At 33.0% G+C, this 14,266-nt stretch overlaps 1 protein-coding gene across 1 annotated transcript; it reads left to right on the top strand.

The window, feature by feature from the left end:
• The first annotated feature begins 738 nt into the window (after positions 1-738).
• LOC309891667 (lumican) lies at positions 739-12,113 on the top strand. The gene is made up of 3 exons (XM_082786008.1): positions 739-1,016; positions 4,153-5,049; positions 11,092-12,113. The coding sequence occupies exons 2-3, from the start codon at positions 4,173-4,175 to the stop codon at positions 11,244-11,246; spliced, it is 1,032 nt and encodes a 343-aa protein (XP_082642134.1). The 5' UTR covers positions 739-1,016; positions 4,153-4,172; the 3' UTR covers positions 11,247-12,113.
• Positions 12,114-14,266: the final 2,153 nt, after the last annotated feature.

Here is a 14,266-nt window from a genome sequence, read left to right as displayed (position 1 = left end):
AGTTCTCACAGAAATATTAGGATCCATTTTAAACAGTTACTGTCTTAGTGCATTATTTTCTTGGCATTTCCCAGTGAAAATAACATTCTCCTCCAAGCTGTAAGATGCATTCTTGAACTACATCCACGGAATAAGAAACAGACAATGTAAAGCTGAGTAGTTCCAGATTCTGAAAAGCAGAAGAAAGTCGTAAGTGTAAAAATGAACAAATGTATAAAGTTTACAGTAACTGCTGAAAAAAAATATTCCTCGGATGTGTTTGTACTAAACAGACATGCATTTAGACACCAAAGAAAAGTTAGAGACCATGTAAATTCCTAAGCTTTGTAGAACAAACTTTGAACTCATTATTTAATGCTGAGCAAAAGGTTGTAATTTAAAGATAATTTTTACATCTTTTAATCTAGTCCTTAAGCTAAAAGTTGTATTAAGGATGTTTTATTGTACACATATTACAAAAATAAAACAAAATAAAATAAAAACAAAGGAATGAGTCACTTGGCTAAAGAAATACAGCAGCACAGAGGTCTTAGAGCTATTTGTTAACTCATGTCTAGCAGCATAAAATAAGTTGGGAAACAAAAGTCTGTTTAAAATTTGTTTTATAAAGGAAAATATTTTCCTTCAAAAAAAAATAAAAATCTTTGTATAAGGCTGTGGCTAGTGGTCTAAACTTTTTCAGATTTCTGAACACTTATCATTCTCTCATCCCACAGGAAGAGCAGATGGGTTGTCCTTGTACAAAATATGGTATCCACCTGCACTTCATTAGAGAGCTGCATTTTTGTACATGCCACACCACAAGATCACCATGATGACATAGCAGCTTCAGAGAACAGCGTGACTAGGGCTTTTTTTTTTTTTTTTTTTTTTTTTTTTTTTTTTTTTCTCCTCCTGTAACACAGAGGATCTGGCAGACTTTTACCTCCTGACACTGTTTACAGCATATATTGGTCGATACAGTCCCTTATTGCATCTGCTCTGGGAATTAACGAAAGCAGCTTCAAGGCAGTAAGGTAAGTGTTTCTGCATGTTTTAACTGTAATGTTCAGCTATTTAAATGTAGTTGTAATATGAATGTGAAAACATGTCAGGATAAGTTTGCCAATTTGTAAATTGAACACAAATCAACAGTTGTTTAGTACATTTACTTCTTTAGTTTCCCTAAAACGACCTCACATGTTTTGTGCATAAATCTTGCTCTCATTTCAAGTCTGTTTTGTTTTACTTCAAAAGAAGAATTGATGTACAGTAGAAATATATTTTTAAAGACTATTCATTCCTTACTTATTCATTCATAGTCTATTAGTAATAGCTCCATAGCACTCCGTTTGTTAAATCATTTTGCTTCATTTCACAAAAAGACAAGGCATCCAGACAGTGAAATATTTAATCAAGTAAACAACAAGAGGAAAATCATAGATACTTTGAATAATTTAGTTAATTTTAAGACATATTTGAAATATCCTATTGAAGCTTATTAATGATACCTCTTATGCAAATTGTGTAAAACATTATGCTGCAGAATTAAGGTATATTAATTATAGTGGGATCATAAATTTATATTTATTTTATTTCACAACAACTTTAGAAATAAGGCAGTATAGGTTCCAAAATAATTTAAATAGTTTGTCTACTCTACTGTAGTAAGCATTTTTCCAAATTTGTGGATTTGTCATTTAGTATGTTTTGGCATGTCACCTGAGCAACTTCATAAATGTTTTCACAGGTATTTTATAACATAACTGAGTAGAACAAACACAAGCAATCCATTCAAGAATGCTTATATTTATAAGATAAACATCTAAGAACATATTCTGATGTTATCTTTTGAATTCATATAGTTCAGTGTAACAACCAAGTATGTGTACATGATCCATTTACATCTTACATTTCTGACAGAGAAACATTTAGAACCATGAATTAAAATAAATAAATAAATAAAATAAATTAACTACACTAAATATTTACTTTACTGTGCTATTTTATGTCAGACACATACACTTATGGCTTTGCAATAAGGAATTGGCATCTAATTTTATTTTTTTTGATAAAATCATTCAAAAAAAAAAATAATTGCTGTCTAACTCCAAATTACTTCCAGGGTTTTGTGAAGCAGTTAAACATTGTATACTCTTTAAAATAACTATGTCAGCCTATATCATGACTATATATAATACTATGTCAGCCTCAGTAATAAATCAAGAATTATGAGTATAATTTATAAATACAGGAGCAATAGAATTTGAATTTAAAATAGGAAGTTTACCCTACTTTATCAGTAAGACTATAAAATAATGAGGACGTATAAAAATGTCATTGTAAAGCCAAAGAACGTAGTCCAAGAAGTTCTCTACAGTATTTTATATTTTGAGAACAGAAGCAGTTAGTCTCCTGTCCTTAATGTTTAGTACCTAAATATGACCAGATTTTGAGGTGAATTTTGTCAATGTAACTTTTCTTTCAGAGGAGCTGTACTTACTTATACCAGCAGGGGACTGAAGATCAAGTTTTCATGTTCCCATGCAGTAATAAAGAACAAAGAAAATTACACTGACAATTCACATTTGATTGATTCTCTATGCAATACTTTGTAATTAGGTAAATGTGATGAAACCAACACCATGGAAAAAGATATGCAATACTCCTATTCATCCAGAAGACTTAATATCCAGCTTAATATCCAGCAGAGGGGCTTTTGGGATGGTTGACTAAATTTAAAAAAAATAAATAAATCCTTTTTCTGCACCAGATCAATAGGCCCTGCTTAGAGTTACTTTAGTTGAGCGATTATGTGGATTTTATCAAGTTAATAAAAGCAAGCCAATTTATTAAAGACTTTCTAGCAATGACCCTGCATTTCAACTTTAGGTATTCTGTGTTACATGAAACAGTGCCAATAGCAAGGCTGACTTTTCTGGAAGACTGCCTAGATCTGAGATCAATGCATAGTGGTCAGTTTAAAGGCTGTACGTGCTGTCTCAAATTACTTGAGAGCATGATTTTTCTAAGGATTTTCTTAATTGTCTCACTCTTTAGTGTAGTTGAGTACACTTTCACCAGTGAAAATCAAAATTAGTTCACTGACTTTACAACACAGAATCCATGTAGGTAGTAAGAAATATTATCAAGATATTAATCTATGAAGATTGTGATATAATAATAAATTAATATCTTATGAAGTATGCCTTTAAAATGTAAGGTGAGATCACGTATATTGTATCACAATAAAACATACCCAAAGACACTAAAACATCCTTTAGCTATATGTGATCTAGAAGGCCAACTATGCAAAGCAAGTACTTTATTAATTGATTTATTTAGAATGGTAACGCAATGTAATTATCACATTCATTGTTATATATCAACTTTGCAAGGACACTTGCACTATCTGAAGTGCAGTCATTTCAGATCCACTGTAGACCCCTGTTAGACAGAGAGATTATACTCATGCACCATATGTAGTACTATATGTAGTACTGGTTGACAGGTCCAGGAGAACATGCACTATGTTTCCATGAGTTTGTTTATCTGAATATGAAACTTGGTGGAACTTCCTACCTTTCTTTAGAGGAAATGGGAGAATAAAATATTTCAAGCTACTGGAATTTAACAACAAATTATATAGTAGACCATCCCTCTCAGTTTGTAACTTTCCTGACCTTTTTGAACTTAATTGAAAACATCATGTTATTTAAAAATGAGGAATTCTAACATATTAGTAATAGCAATGAAAGCTTGATAGAATTTACATGGAAAAACTATCTCTGAACATGGCCTTCAGCAAAATTGGAAACTCTTCTGTGCCAAGTTTAGAAAACTTGGACATTATCATCCTTATTGTAACTTGATGAATGGCTGCAGTATGACTTTAAAAATGTGTTATTTGCAACAGCAGAATAACCTGCAGTTTCACACTACAAAGCAGTTTATAACAAAACAGGGACTGTAAATTTGTAATAGCAACTGTGCATTACTAACAAAGGAATATATTTTTATTATTTAATAGCTTTATATGGGAAGCCTGAATTGATTAGCTTTGAATCATAGTCTTTGTGTGCTAAAATTTCAAAATATTGATTAAAAAAACAAACAAACAAACAAACAAAAAAAACCAGAATTGTAACTTTTTTATCCCCCTTCACTATACAGGGACAAGACACATTGAAAAGATGACTTTAAACTCACTGCACATTTTTCTGGTATTGATTAGTGGCATTTTTTGCCAGTATGACTATGGTCCTGCAGATGATTATGGTTATGATCCTTTTGGGCCATCCTCAGCAGTCTGTGCCCCAGAATGTAATTGTCCTTTAAGCTACCCTACTGCAATGTATTGTGACAATCTTAAACTGAAAACCATTCCAATCGTACCAAGTGGAATAAAATACCTTTATCTTCGAAACAATATGATTGAGGGCATTGAAGAAAATACATTTGATAATGTAACAGACCTACAATGGCTTATCCTAGATCACAACCATTTGGAAAATTCAAAAATTAAGGGAAGAGTCTTCTCTAAACTAAAGCATCTGAAGAAACTTCACATTAATTACAACAATTTGACTGAAGCTGTTGGACCACTCCCAAAAACTCTGGATGACCTGCAATTAAGTCACAACAAGATCACAAAAGTTAATCCCGGTGCACTTGAGGGGCTGGCAAATCTGACTGTCATTCACCTCCAGAACAACCAGCTGAAAGCAGATTCTATTTCTGGGGCATTTAAAGGCCTGAATTCTCTTTTGTATCTTGACTTAAGCTTCAATCGACTCACAAAGCTACCAACAGGACTGCCTCACTCCTTGCTTATGCTGTATTTTGACAATAACCAGATCTCCAACATTCCTGATGAGTATTTCCAAGGTTTTAAAACCCTGCAATATTTACGTTTATCCCACAATAAATTAACAGATTCTGGAATACCAGGCAACGTCTTCAATATCACATCACTGGTTGAGTTGGATCTCTCCTTCAATCAGCTGAAGAGCATTCCAACTGTCAGTGAGAATCTTGAAAACTTCTACCTCCAAGTCAACAAAATTAACAGTGAGTTAAATTTTCATATTTTCATTTCTGTTTACCACTATCTAGACACTAATGGTTGATGCAAGTATCTGGAAGTGTAGTTCAACCAGTTTAAATAAATGGTACTGGCTATCATTTTTCTTACTGTTGCTTGCATTGATATTACAAGACAGACATTTAGCTATGCAAATTAATCTTAAAGATACAATATTCTATTTTCATACATATATGGTTATTATTTGCCAAATACTCATCTCAGGTACACTGAAGCACCTCTATCAAAGTCAATGGAGTGCACATATACAATTTAGAAAATAAACAAACAAACAAAACTCTGGGAAAAATTTAATCAGTGTGGAGGATAGTCATAATTAGTAAGTCAAAAAAAAAAAAAAGCTGAGAATCAAACTACAGTATGTGCAACCTTTCAGAAGAGTGTCAGTGAAAGTGCTGGAGGAGAGGAGAGAACAAGAGTACAATAAATACTAGTATAAACACTTGTGATACTAGGCACAAGGCATAATGAAAAAGACAATGAAACAGCTTATATATATACATACATACATACATATATATATATTATTTTTTTTTTTCTCCCATTTCCTGCCCTTCCACCTAGCAGATCCTGATCCTGTTGCTTTCTGTTTTTAATTCTCATTTTCCACATCATATGATTAGGTGTCAAGTTTGTCTCCATTCAAGCATGATTTTAAAACAGTTCCTTCTAAAATCAATAACAGCCACACCTTGTACGAGATCATGGAGATTTCTACTGAGACAGAGCTTTTAGAAGGTTGTCCTAATCCTAGGATGGGAAGGAGATACTATAAAGCTGGGCCAACCCCACCTTCATGTTAGAAGCTCTCCAGCTGGATCTCTGTCAGCAGTGTCCTCTCATGTAGAGGTAGTAAGGTCAAATACAGCATTTCTGCTGGAAGACTTACATCATCCTGCTAGCTAGCATAAACTATAAACCATAAAATCCTCATCTTCTTATCTGTATCCATCAGGGGTCTAGGATACCAGTTAGCTAAGAAACATTTTTTTCCTTACTCAATACAGACTTAGCCTTTGCAGCAAAATATTTTAATGGAGATCTTACCGGGGAGAAGGCAAGACCTTTTGTTTGTTATTTACTGTTTCACATGTTCCCCAATATTATGATTTTTTTTTTTTCCCTATATCTCATTTTCTTTCATTTCCTTGTTTTGAAGAGGGAAAAAAAAAATGAATTAATGCTTCCCACATGAGGTTCTACATACAGCAACCTGTAGAACTCTGTCAGATACTCTTTCCTAAAAAAGCTGTTGATATTTAATTTATCCTAAGATAAATGAGGCATTTTTAACTGATTAGAATGGCTTTTCTGAGCCTTCTGCAAGATACCCAGGTACCAACTTCGTTTTCCATTCATGTTTCCAAGGACTTCTAAACAACTGTGACAGCAATATACTTTTCAATGAGAGCTGTATTTCCAAAATGCTAGTCAGCAGGAGAGGGTGACAGTGTAAGGAGTAGGACAGGCTACTGCTGCACTTTCATTGCTACCATATGGACTAATGCAAGAGAGCTCTGATTTACTCTTTTGCCTGAAAAAGAAATGTAGTAGATTTTCATAATAGATTTCCTTGACTATCTAATTTCACAGAAACGACATTGTGTTCCCTAATATGCTAATAATCAACGTGGGACAAGCAATAATCATTTCTTTTTAAGGAGATACTATTTATGTGCTAGGTTTTGCTCAGCTTTTCAGTTTAAGTGTAATGATGTAATGATGTTATGTGCTAGTTGGATCTCCAAGCGAACATAAGACCAGTGTCTTTGCTCTCTTCATACCTCAAACCCAGAATGGATAAGATTGAATCTTCTTTTTTAGTATGTCTTTTTAAATAATTTCAGGGTGGAGTTTCCTGATTAATGACAACATTGGTTTACTCCCATGCCTTAGGATTGCATTGGGATTAAATACATATTTGTAATATTTATTATTATACATGTAGATTGCTCAAGGCAAAAATACACTTTGTAGTTACAGAAATCAATGAGGATCAGTGAAGAGGGTCCACAGATGGACTTCTCCATATTTCACTTATGAAGGATTAAGGAAACAGTGGCTTCCACATAAATTCCTAGCAAGAAGATATCATATGAATAGAGTATTACAAGGGGAAACTTGAAAATGTTCAAAGGGACAGTCAGGAGACAAAATATTCTGCTGGATCAGTAGCTGTACCATAATTTTAATTACTCTAAACACAGTTAGTTGTAGAGATACTTCGTGGTATTTTATCTGAAATACTTTAGCAATCCCAAAATGTTTTTTTTCTTTTTTTTTTTTTTTATAGTGGCTTGTACAGTAATGACTCAGATACAGTTACTATGGGACCACAGACCAGCAAAGGTGACTAGGACTGCTGATCCCATTAATCTTTGCTGTATTGCACACCTGAACAAAAAATCTTAACACTATTAATCTTCCTCAGCTTAAGGCTGCTTGTAGTCCTGATGTGCAAGGGATATACTCTTGCCTAGCATATAGTCAAAATAAATTCTGTCTAAAAATCTTAAATATTTTCTATGGTCCCGTATACCCTCTATGGGTATACGAGAGCAGAGGGCAAAACCTTCTCCTGACTTTTTTATATTTTTTTCTCTCTCTAGATATTTCTTATTTAAATATTGTTAAAACAACAGAATTTCTTCTGGGAACAGACACATTTAGTGAGAAAATAACTGTTCAGGTGAAAATCCAATTTTTACCCAATCCTTGTAACTATCTCTTTGTCTGACTCATGCAGAAATTCTGAGTAGGGAAAATATGAATATCATACTAATAGCAGAATTTAATGTTCTTTACCTCTAAACCTTAATACTATTTATTCAGAAAGATATTTGAACAGGAACATCTGAAACATGAATCACTTCAATAAAGGAGGAAGTAAACTAGTAATGTCTTACCTGCTTCAGCTTCACAGATTGCAGTTTCCATACAGAACATATAGAACACATTGGGTGCACTTCCAAGAAACACTTATCTAATTTTCTGCTAATATAGATACAATTAGAAAACAGATATTTTTAATATGCTTCTTACAAATGACAATTATATGAACTGCATAATAAATTAATTCCCAAATACACGCACTTTACACCAAGAAATGGAACCAAATATCACTGAAGTCCATGACAGAGTTCCTTTGACTTCTGTGAAGACTAAATCTGAATCTACTTGCAAAGTTGTCTCAATCTCATAAACAATCTTCACAGCTGGGTATTTTGATAACATTAATAAACTTGCTTACGTGCACAACATTTACATATGAACTTGTGCTCAAAAGTAACAATATGGTAAACAAAGTAAATTTTGAAAACTTATATATATATATGGTCTTCAATAAAATTATACTTGCTGTGTCATTTTATTTTCCATTAAAGACTAGAAAACGAAAAACATATATATTAAAATTCATGGTTTTTTACCACTTTACAAATTTTACCCAAACAATCTCCAGAGACCTTGGCCTAGATAATAAATGGTTGAGGCTGTAGGCCAAGCAAACTTGTTTTCATACAACAAAATACATACAGATCCAATCCTGTAACTTTTTCTTAGATTGCGTGACCCTATCTCATGAGAATCATCAGTTCACTTCAGTGGGTACATTAACTGGTAAAGTATTAGAATTGGTCTACAAGTTTAATATTGTACAATATTCCAATTTGGACTGCCCGATACTTGTTCCATTAAGGATGCCTTTTTTATTTCACCCTTTCAGAACAAGATTGTAAAATATTCAAAAATCAAGGATTTTTGTTTTTGTTGTTTTTGTTTAGTCTAAAAAATCTTGGTGATCAAAATCTAACACTTGAAATACATTTCCTCAATCTCCACATAATATTCCTTACTTTGTGAAAGATATGCAAATATTTACCCTTTCTTTGACATCATCTCCCTGTCTGTAACAAATTAACTACACTGTCATTCTTTAAAGATCTGCCTTTAGAGATGGGTGTACACTTATACCTAGTTTACACAATAAATATTTCATCAATTATAGAAGATTATTGTAATGTCAGTTCTGGAAAAATCCAATTGAGTTTAAAGTAGAGATATGAAAGATATCCACTTCCTCTTCCATTATTACTACAACTGAATGTAGGTCATCTTGTTTTCTTAAATGAGATAAATAGTCATGCAGAAAGGATATATCGTGGTATTTTCAAAAACCCATGAATGACCTATGACCTGTAGTCAAAAGCGTTTTTGATTTTGAGAATCCTACCTTGATTTCTCAGAAATTATGAGAGCTGATCCTCCGTGCCACAAAAGCATTTAATAACGTTTAATCACTGACAAAAAACTTAAGAAGATCAAGTCTCTCAGATTGGTTCTTGAGTGGTGACAGTGTCTGAATCAAAGGGAGAAGAATGAAAAACTATCTTTGCAGAGTTACACAATGGACACTGTGTACAGTGGACATTAGGTTAATCAGGAGATTCTCTCCTGAGGACAAATCTTTTCTGAATGACTGAGGTATACAATTCATGCATATGAATTTATGTATACCGAGCACAGAATTTCTGTTTCATGCATTTTTTTTCTGCTTACAGTTAATACTGCTCATAACATACAATTTCCACTCAAAGCCTGCCATATTTCAGTTGGATGGAAGCTATACATAGCATGATATGTGAACTGCAATAAATATAAATATTTTTACTTTTTTTTACTTTTTTTTTTTTTTTTTTTTTTTTTACTTTTATATTTACCTTGCAGTCCTGCTTTTCTGGAAAGGTTCAGTTATACAATTTAAATGTCCCCAGCCCAAATTTCATTTTAAAACTAGTAAATCAAAATGAAACATTCCAAAAATAATATTTTACAAACATACTCAGGGGACTGCCTCTTCATACGAATAAGATTATATTATGTACAACTTTTCCAGAAACTTATCCCTTCTTTCCTTTTCTTTCTTTCTTTCTTTCTTCCTTTCTTTCTTTCTTTCTTTCTTTCTTTCTTTCTTTCTTTCTTTCTTTCTTTCTTTCTTTCTTTCTTCCTTCCTTCCTCCTCCTTCCTTCCTTCCTTCCTTCCTTCCTTCCTTCCTTCCTTCCTTCCTTCCTTCCTTCCTTCCTTCCTTCCTTCCTTCCTTCCTTCCTTTCTTCCTTCCTTTCTTTCTTCCTTCCTTTCTTTCTTTCTTTCTTTCTTTCTTTCTTTCTTTCTTTCTTTCTTTCTTTCTTTCTTTCTTTCTTTCTTTCTTTCTTTCTTTCTTTCTTTCTTTCCTTCCTTCCTTCCTTCCTTCCTTCCTTCCTTCCTTCCTTCCTTCCTTCCTTCCTTCCTTCCTTCCTTCCTTCCTTCCTTCCTTCCTTCCTTCCTTCTTTCCTTCTTTCCTTCTTTCCTTCTTTCTTTCCTTCTTTCTTTCCTTCTTTCTTTCCTTCTTTCCTTCTTTCTTTCCTTCTTTCTTTCCTTCTTTCTTTCCTTCTTTCTTTTTTCTTTCTTTCTTTCTTTCTTTCTTTCTTTCTTTCTTTCTTTCTTTCTTTCTTTCTTTCTTTCTTTCTTTCTTTCTTTCTTTCTTTCTTTCTTTCTTTCTTTCTTTCTTTCTTTCTTTCTTCTCTTCCTTCCTTCCTTCCTTCCTTCCTTCCTTCCTTCCTTCCTTCCTTCCTTCCTTCCTTCCTTCCTTCCTTCCTTTCTTTCTTTCTTTCTTTCTTTCTTTCTTTCTTTTTTAAATGCCCAATTGAGCCTCTAAATAAAATCTGAAGACTTAAAAATTAAATAGATGCTGCAAGCACACAGCACTTGTAATACCCAATCTTTAAATTCTGAACTTCTCGATTAATGTGAAGAAGCTCTCTGACAAAACCCCCTGAAGTCCCAGTAAGCTCAAGTAGAATGGTATCAGCAGAGACACACAAAATATTGAAATAAAATAAAATAAAATAAATAAAAATAAAAAATAGAACTCACAATTTCTAAGTTAAAAAGAAAAGGCAGAAAAATAATATTTTTATCTCATTTGTCTTAATTATTTGTGCTTTCTCTTACTTGTGTCCCCTTTGTTTCAGAGTTCCCACTGAGCAGTTTCTGTAAGGTTGTTGGACCATTGACCTATTCCAAGATCACACATTTGCGCCTGGATGGAAACAATCTCACTCGGGCTGACCTGCCACAGGAGATGTACAACTGCCTTCGGGTGGCTGCCGAGATCTCACTGGAGTGAGATGCCTCAGAAACTTAGATTCCCTTCTAGGTGGTCATTATTACATGAATTACATCCAGATAGCTCTTTAAAATTAAAATATGCCTTAAAAAATATCAGTCTGCATATTAACCATTCTCTTTGTTAATATTTAGCATGCAACACTAAGATAACAGTAAAGAAATGTGTGCATACTTTTACAAATGCTTGTATTTAGGAAGCACAAGACTGACCAGATGTGGTGTAAAATATGCATTCATCTGGTTAGTTAAATTGAAGGAAAACATTTGGCCTCATAGAAATCTACATCCATGCATGCAGTATGTGCCATGTGGTATCAGACATAACTACATAGTCAGATGGGTTTCATCAGAGCGTTGAGCAGTATGGGCTAGCCTGTGTAAATAGAAGATTCTCCTGCAAGCAATCCAGCATTCATGCCTTGCTCATATTACCAATCTCAAGGGAAAACAAATGATTTAACAATATAAAAACAGTTTAAAATATATGAAAATATCTTTCAGAGACCATTACAATATACTATTAATGGAATATGTAAAAGATAACAGGATGAATATTTTTTCAGGTTAAAAATTTTTTATTTTATTTTATTTTTTTTTTTTTTGTCATGTTTCATCTAAGTTTTCATGGCAAGATTTTAATCTATTGCTGGTAAAATTCTTATTTCAAAATAAGTCATATATACAAGTATTTTTATTCAATTACTTGCATGCTAATATTATCCAAAATTGTAGAAAATAAAACATAGCAAATAGTATTTCTGTGTCCATATCATTGTCAACTGTGTTTCAGTCTTTTATAAATTGAAAAAAAAAAAAAAAAGGTTAAAGTATGATAATCTAAGCTATTCTATTTTGCAAAATTTATTGTAAGATTAAATAAACTGTTTTCTCTACTTTCAAGTTTCAATATGTTTGTAAAGATATAGTTTAACACTGTACTTGTGTTGGTCATTAAGTCAATGTCTTATGGAGTTTGCAGTATGGGAGTCACAGAACCATGCAACAGTGTGAATTAATTCATCAACATTGTCAAAAGAACAATAAAATCTTTCAGAAACTGCAGAAAATAAGTAAAAGGTAAACATAGCTATTCACAATAAACAGTAGTATATTCTACCTGGGAATGAATAGTCCAAATATTGTCAGCATTCTGGAACACACGTTAAAATAAATGCAGATGAGAATTATAAATAGGTTGTTTGCAAACACAGATAATCCCAGAGGTACTCCTTCCCCTCCAACTATTAGGCTATTAAGCACTCAAACAGAAACTTACAGTTTCCATAGCAAAAAGAGAAAATATCACCTATGGAAAAAATGCAATCAAATAAAATAAAGAAAATAACACAAAAAATCTCAAACAAGACACCTTAGTCAGCACCTTACCGGTTGCAAGTGTTCAGAATCAATATGTAATCCCAAGGAACTAAAATTAATAAAATTAATAAAAAAAAAAAAATTACTAAAATTAATAAAAAAAATGAGGTGCAGGAGACATTTCCCTACTTATTTTTGTCATTTGGAATTCATAAGTGTTATTACTTTTATGTGCACATACAGGAAGGATTGAAAATAACCTTTGCTACAAGTAAGCTAGAATTTCCATAAAAGTCTAAAGCTGAATGAAGAATTAAGTCTAAATCTGTGAGTTTTGTAAAACATAAGAATGGGGATCATTATGGAACAGAACCTAGGAATTGTAAAATGAGAAGAGAACGGAGTGCCAAAAAAATATTAAAGAATTAACAAGTAGAGAAAGTTATGAGACAATTATTCAACCACTTCCATAGATTTTTTAACCCAGATGTCTTTTTCACAGAAAACACTGAACACTAGGACTTCTGCAGCACAAACCAATACTGAAATATATTGCCACTCAGCTGTGATCTAGCAAACAGGACAGAAAAAAATCTTTTCAGTTTTTTTCAGTGAGTAATTTTTCTTTGTGCAAAATGAAACAGTGTGAACAGTGAGGCTGAAAACAGTTCACCTCAAGACAGATTAAAACCTGTTGCTGAGGGTACTTTCTGCATAGCCAGTTGTTACATATAAAGCATCCACTGATGTTCACGAGGTCTTTTATTCAAGGGACACAAGAAAATGAAGCTCACTGACAAAATATCAAATTATCAAATGATACTAGTGAGCTCCCTCAGAAACTGGGAAACCTTTATCTTGCAATAAGCACTTGGACAATTAAGAGAAAATAGTATTTGGCAGCACTGTTTTGTGTTGAATAGCTCTTTCCTATGATTTGGAAATTCCCTAAAAAAATAATAAAAATACAGAACATGATGTCCCTCCACTAAAGGAGAAAGAGGACATTATATCCTGTATCTCTTTGCTCTTATATTGTAAACCACAATAGCATACTTTTGCATTAAGTGGTCATTTTAATCACTATAAAGATTGTTTAAATTCCCAGTCCCTATGTCTAGGAGAAGCAGATATACAATGATATATATTATGTACCTTATACTAAGGTGCATCAGTGTATCTTAGTTCTCATTTTATGAAAATTAAATAGTTTTGTAGGCACTGGACAGAAATATAGGTGTTCAGTAATCCTTAACAGAGCTAGAGCCTTGGAAACTGAGTCACTATAACTTGCAATTTCTGCTCTTTCTGGAAAGTAAGTTGATGGAGCTTGGTTATACAGGCTTCAGCACCCTGGATACAGAAAAACGTGTTGCATACACCCTTTTTCTCTCCTAACCTTGGTCATATTATGAAATACATGTACGTACAGGAGCAAATATAACTTAAAAGTAAGCAGACATTAATGGATAATAACACAGCTGCAGTAGTATGGAGATAATGGAGTCTGTAAATTAGCCTAAACTAAACTCTTTTTAGGACTACAAATAGGCATTGGGAAATGTTCTCAGATATATGGTTTAATTTTTAGGTGGCCCTTTGTGGAGCCAGGAGTTGGACTCAATGATCCTTGTGGATCTCTTCCAATTTGGGATATTTTATGATTCTATGAAATCATGAAAACCAGTGAAGCCTCCATGT

The sequence above is a fragment of the Aythya marila genome, assembly GCF_965140915.1.
Source record: "Aythya marila genome assembly, contig: HAP1_HAP1_SCAFFOLD_1134, whole genome shotgun sequence".
NCBI classification, from domain to species: Eukaryota; Metazoa; Chordata; class Aves; order Anseriformes; family Anatidae; genus Aythya; species Aythya marila.
This window is presented reverse-complemented; position numbering and strand designations above follow the sequence as displayed.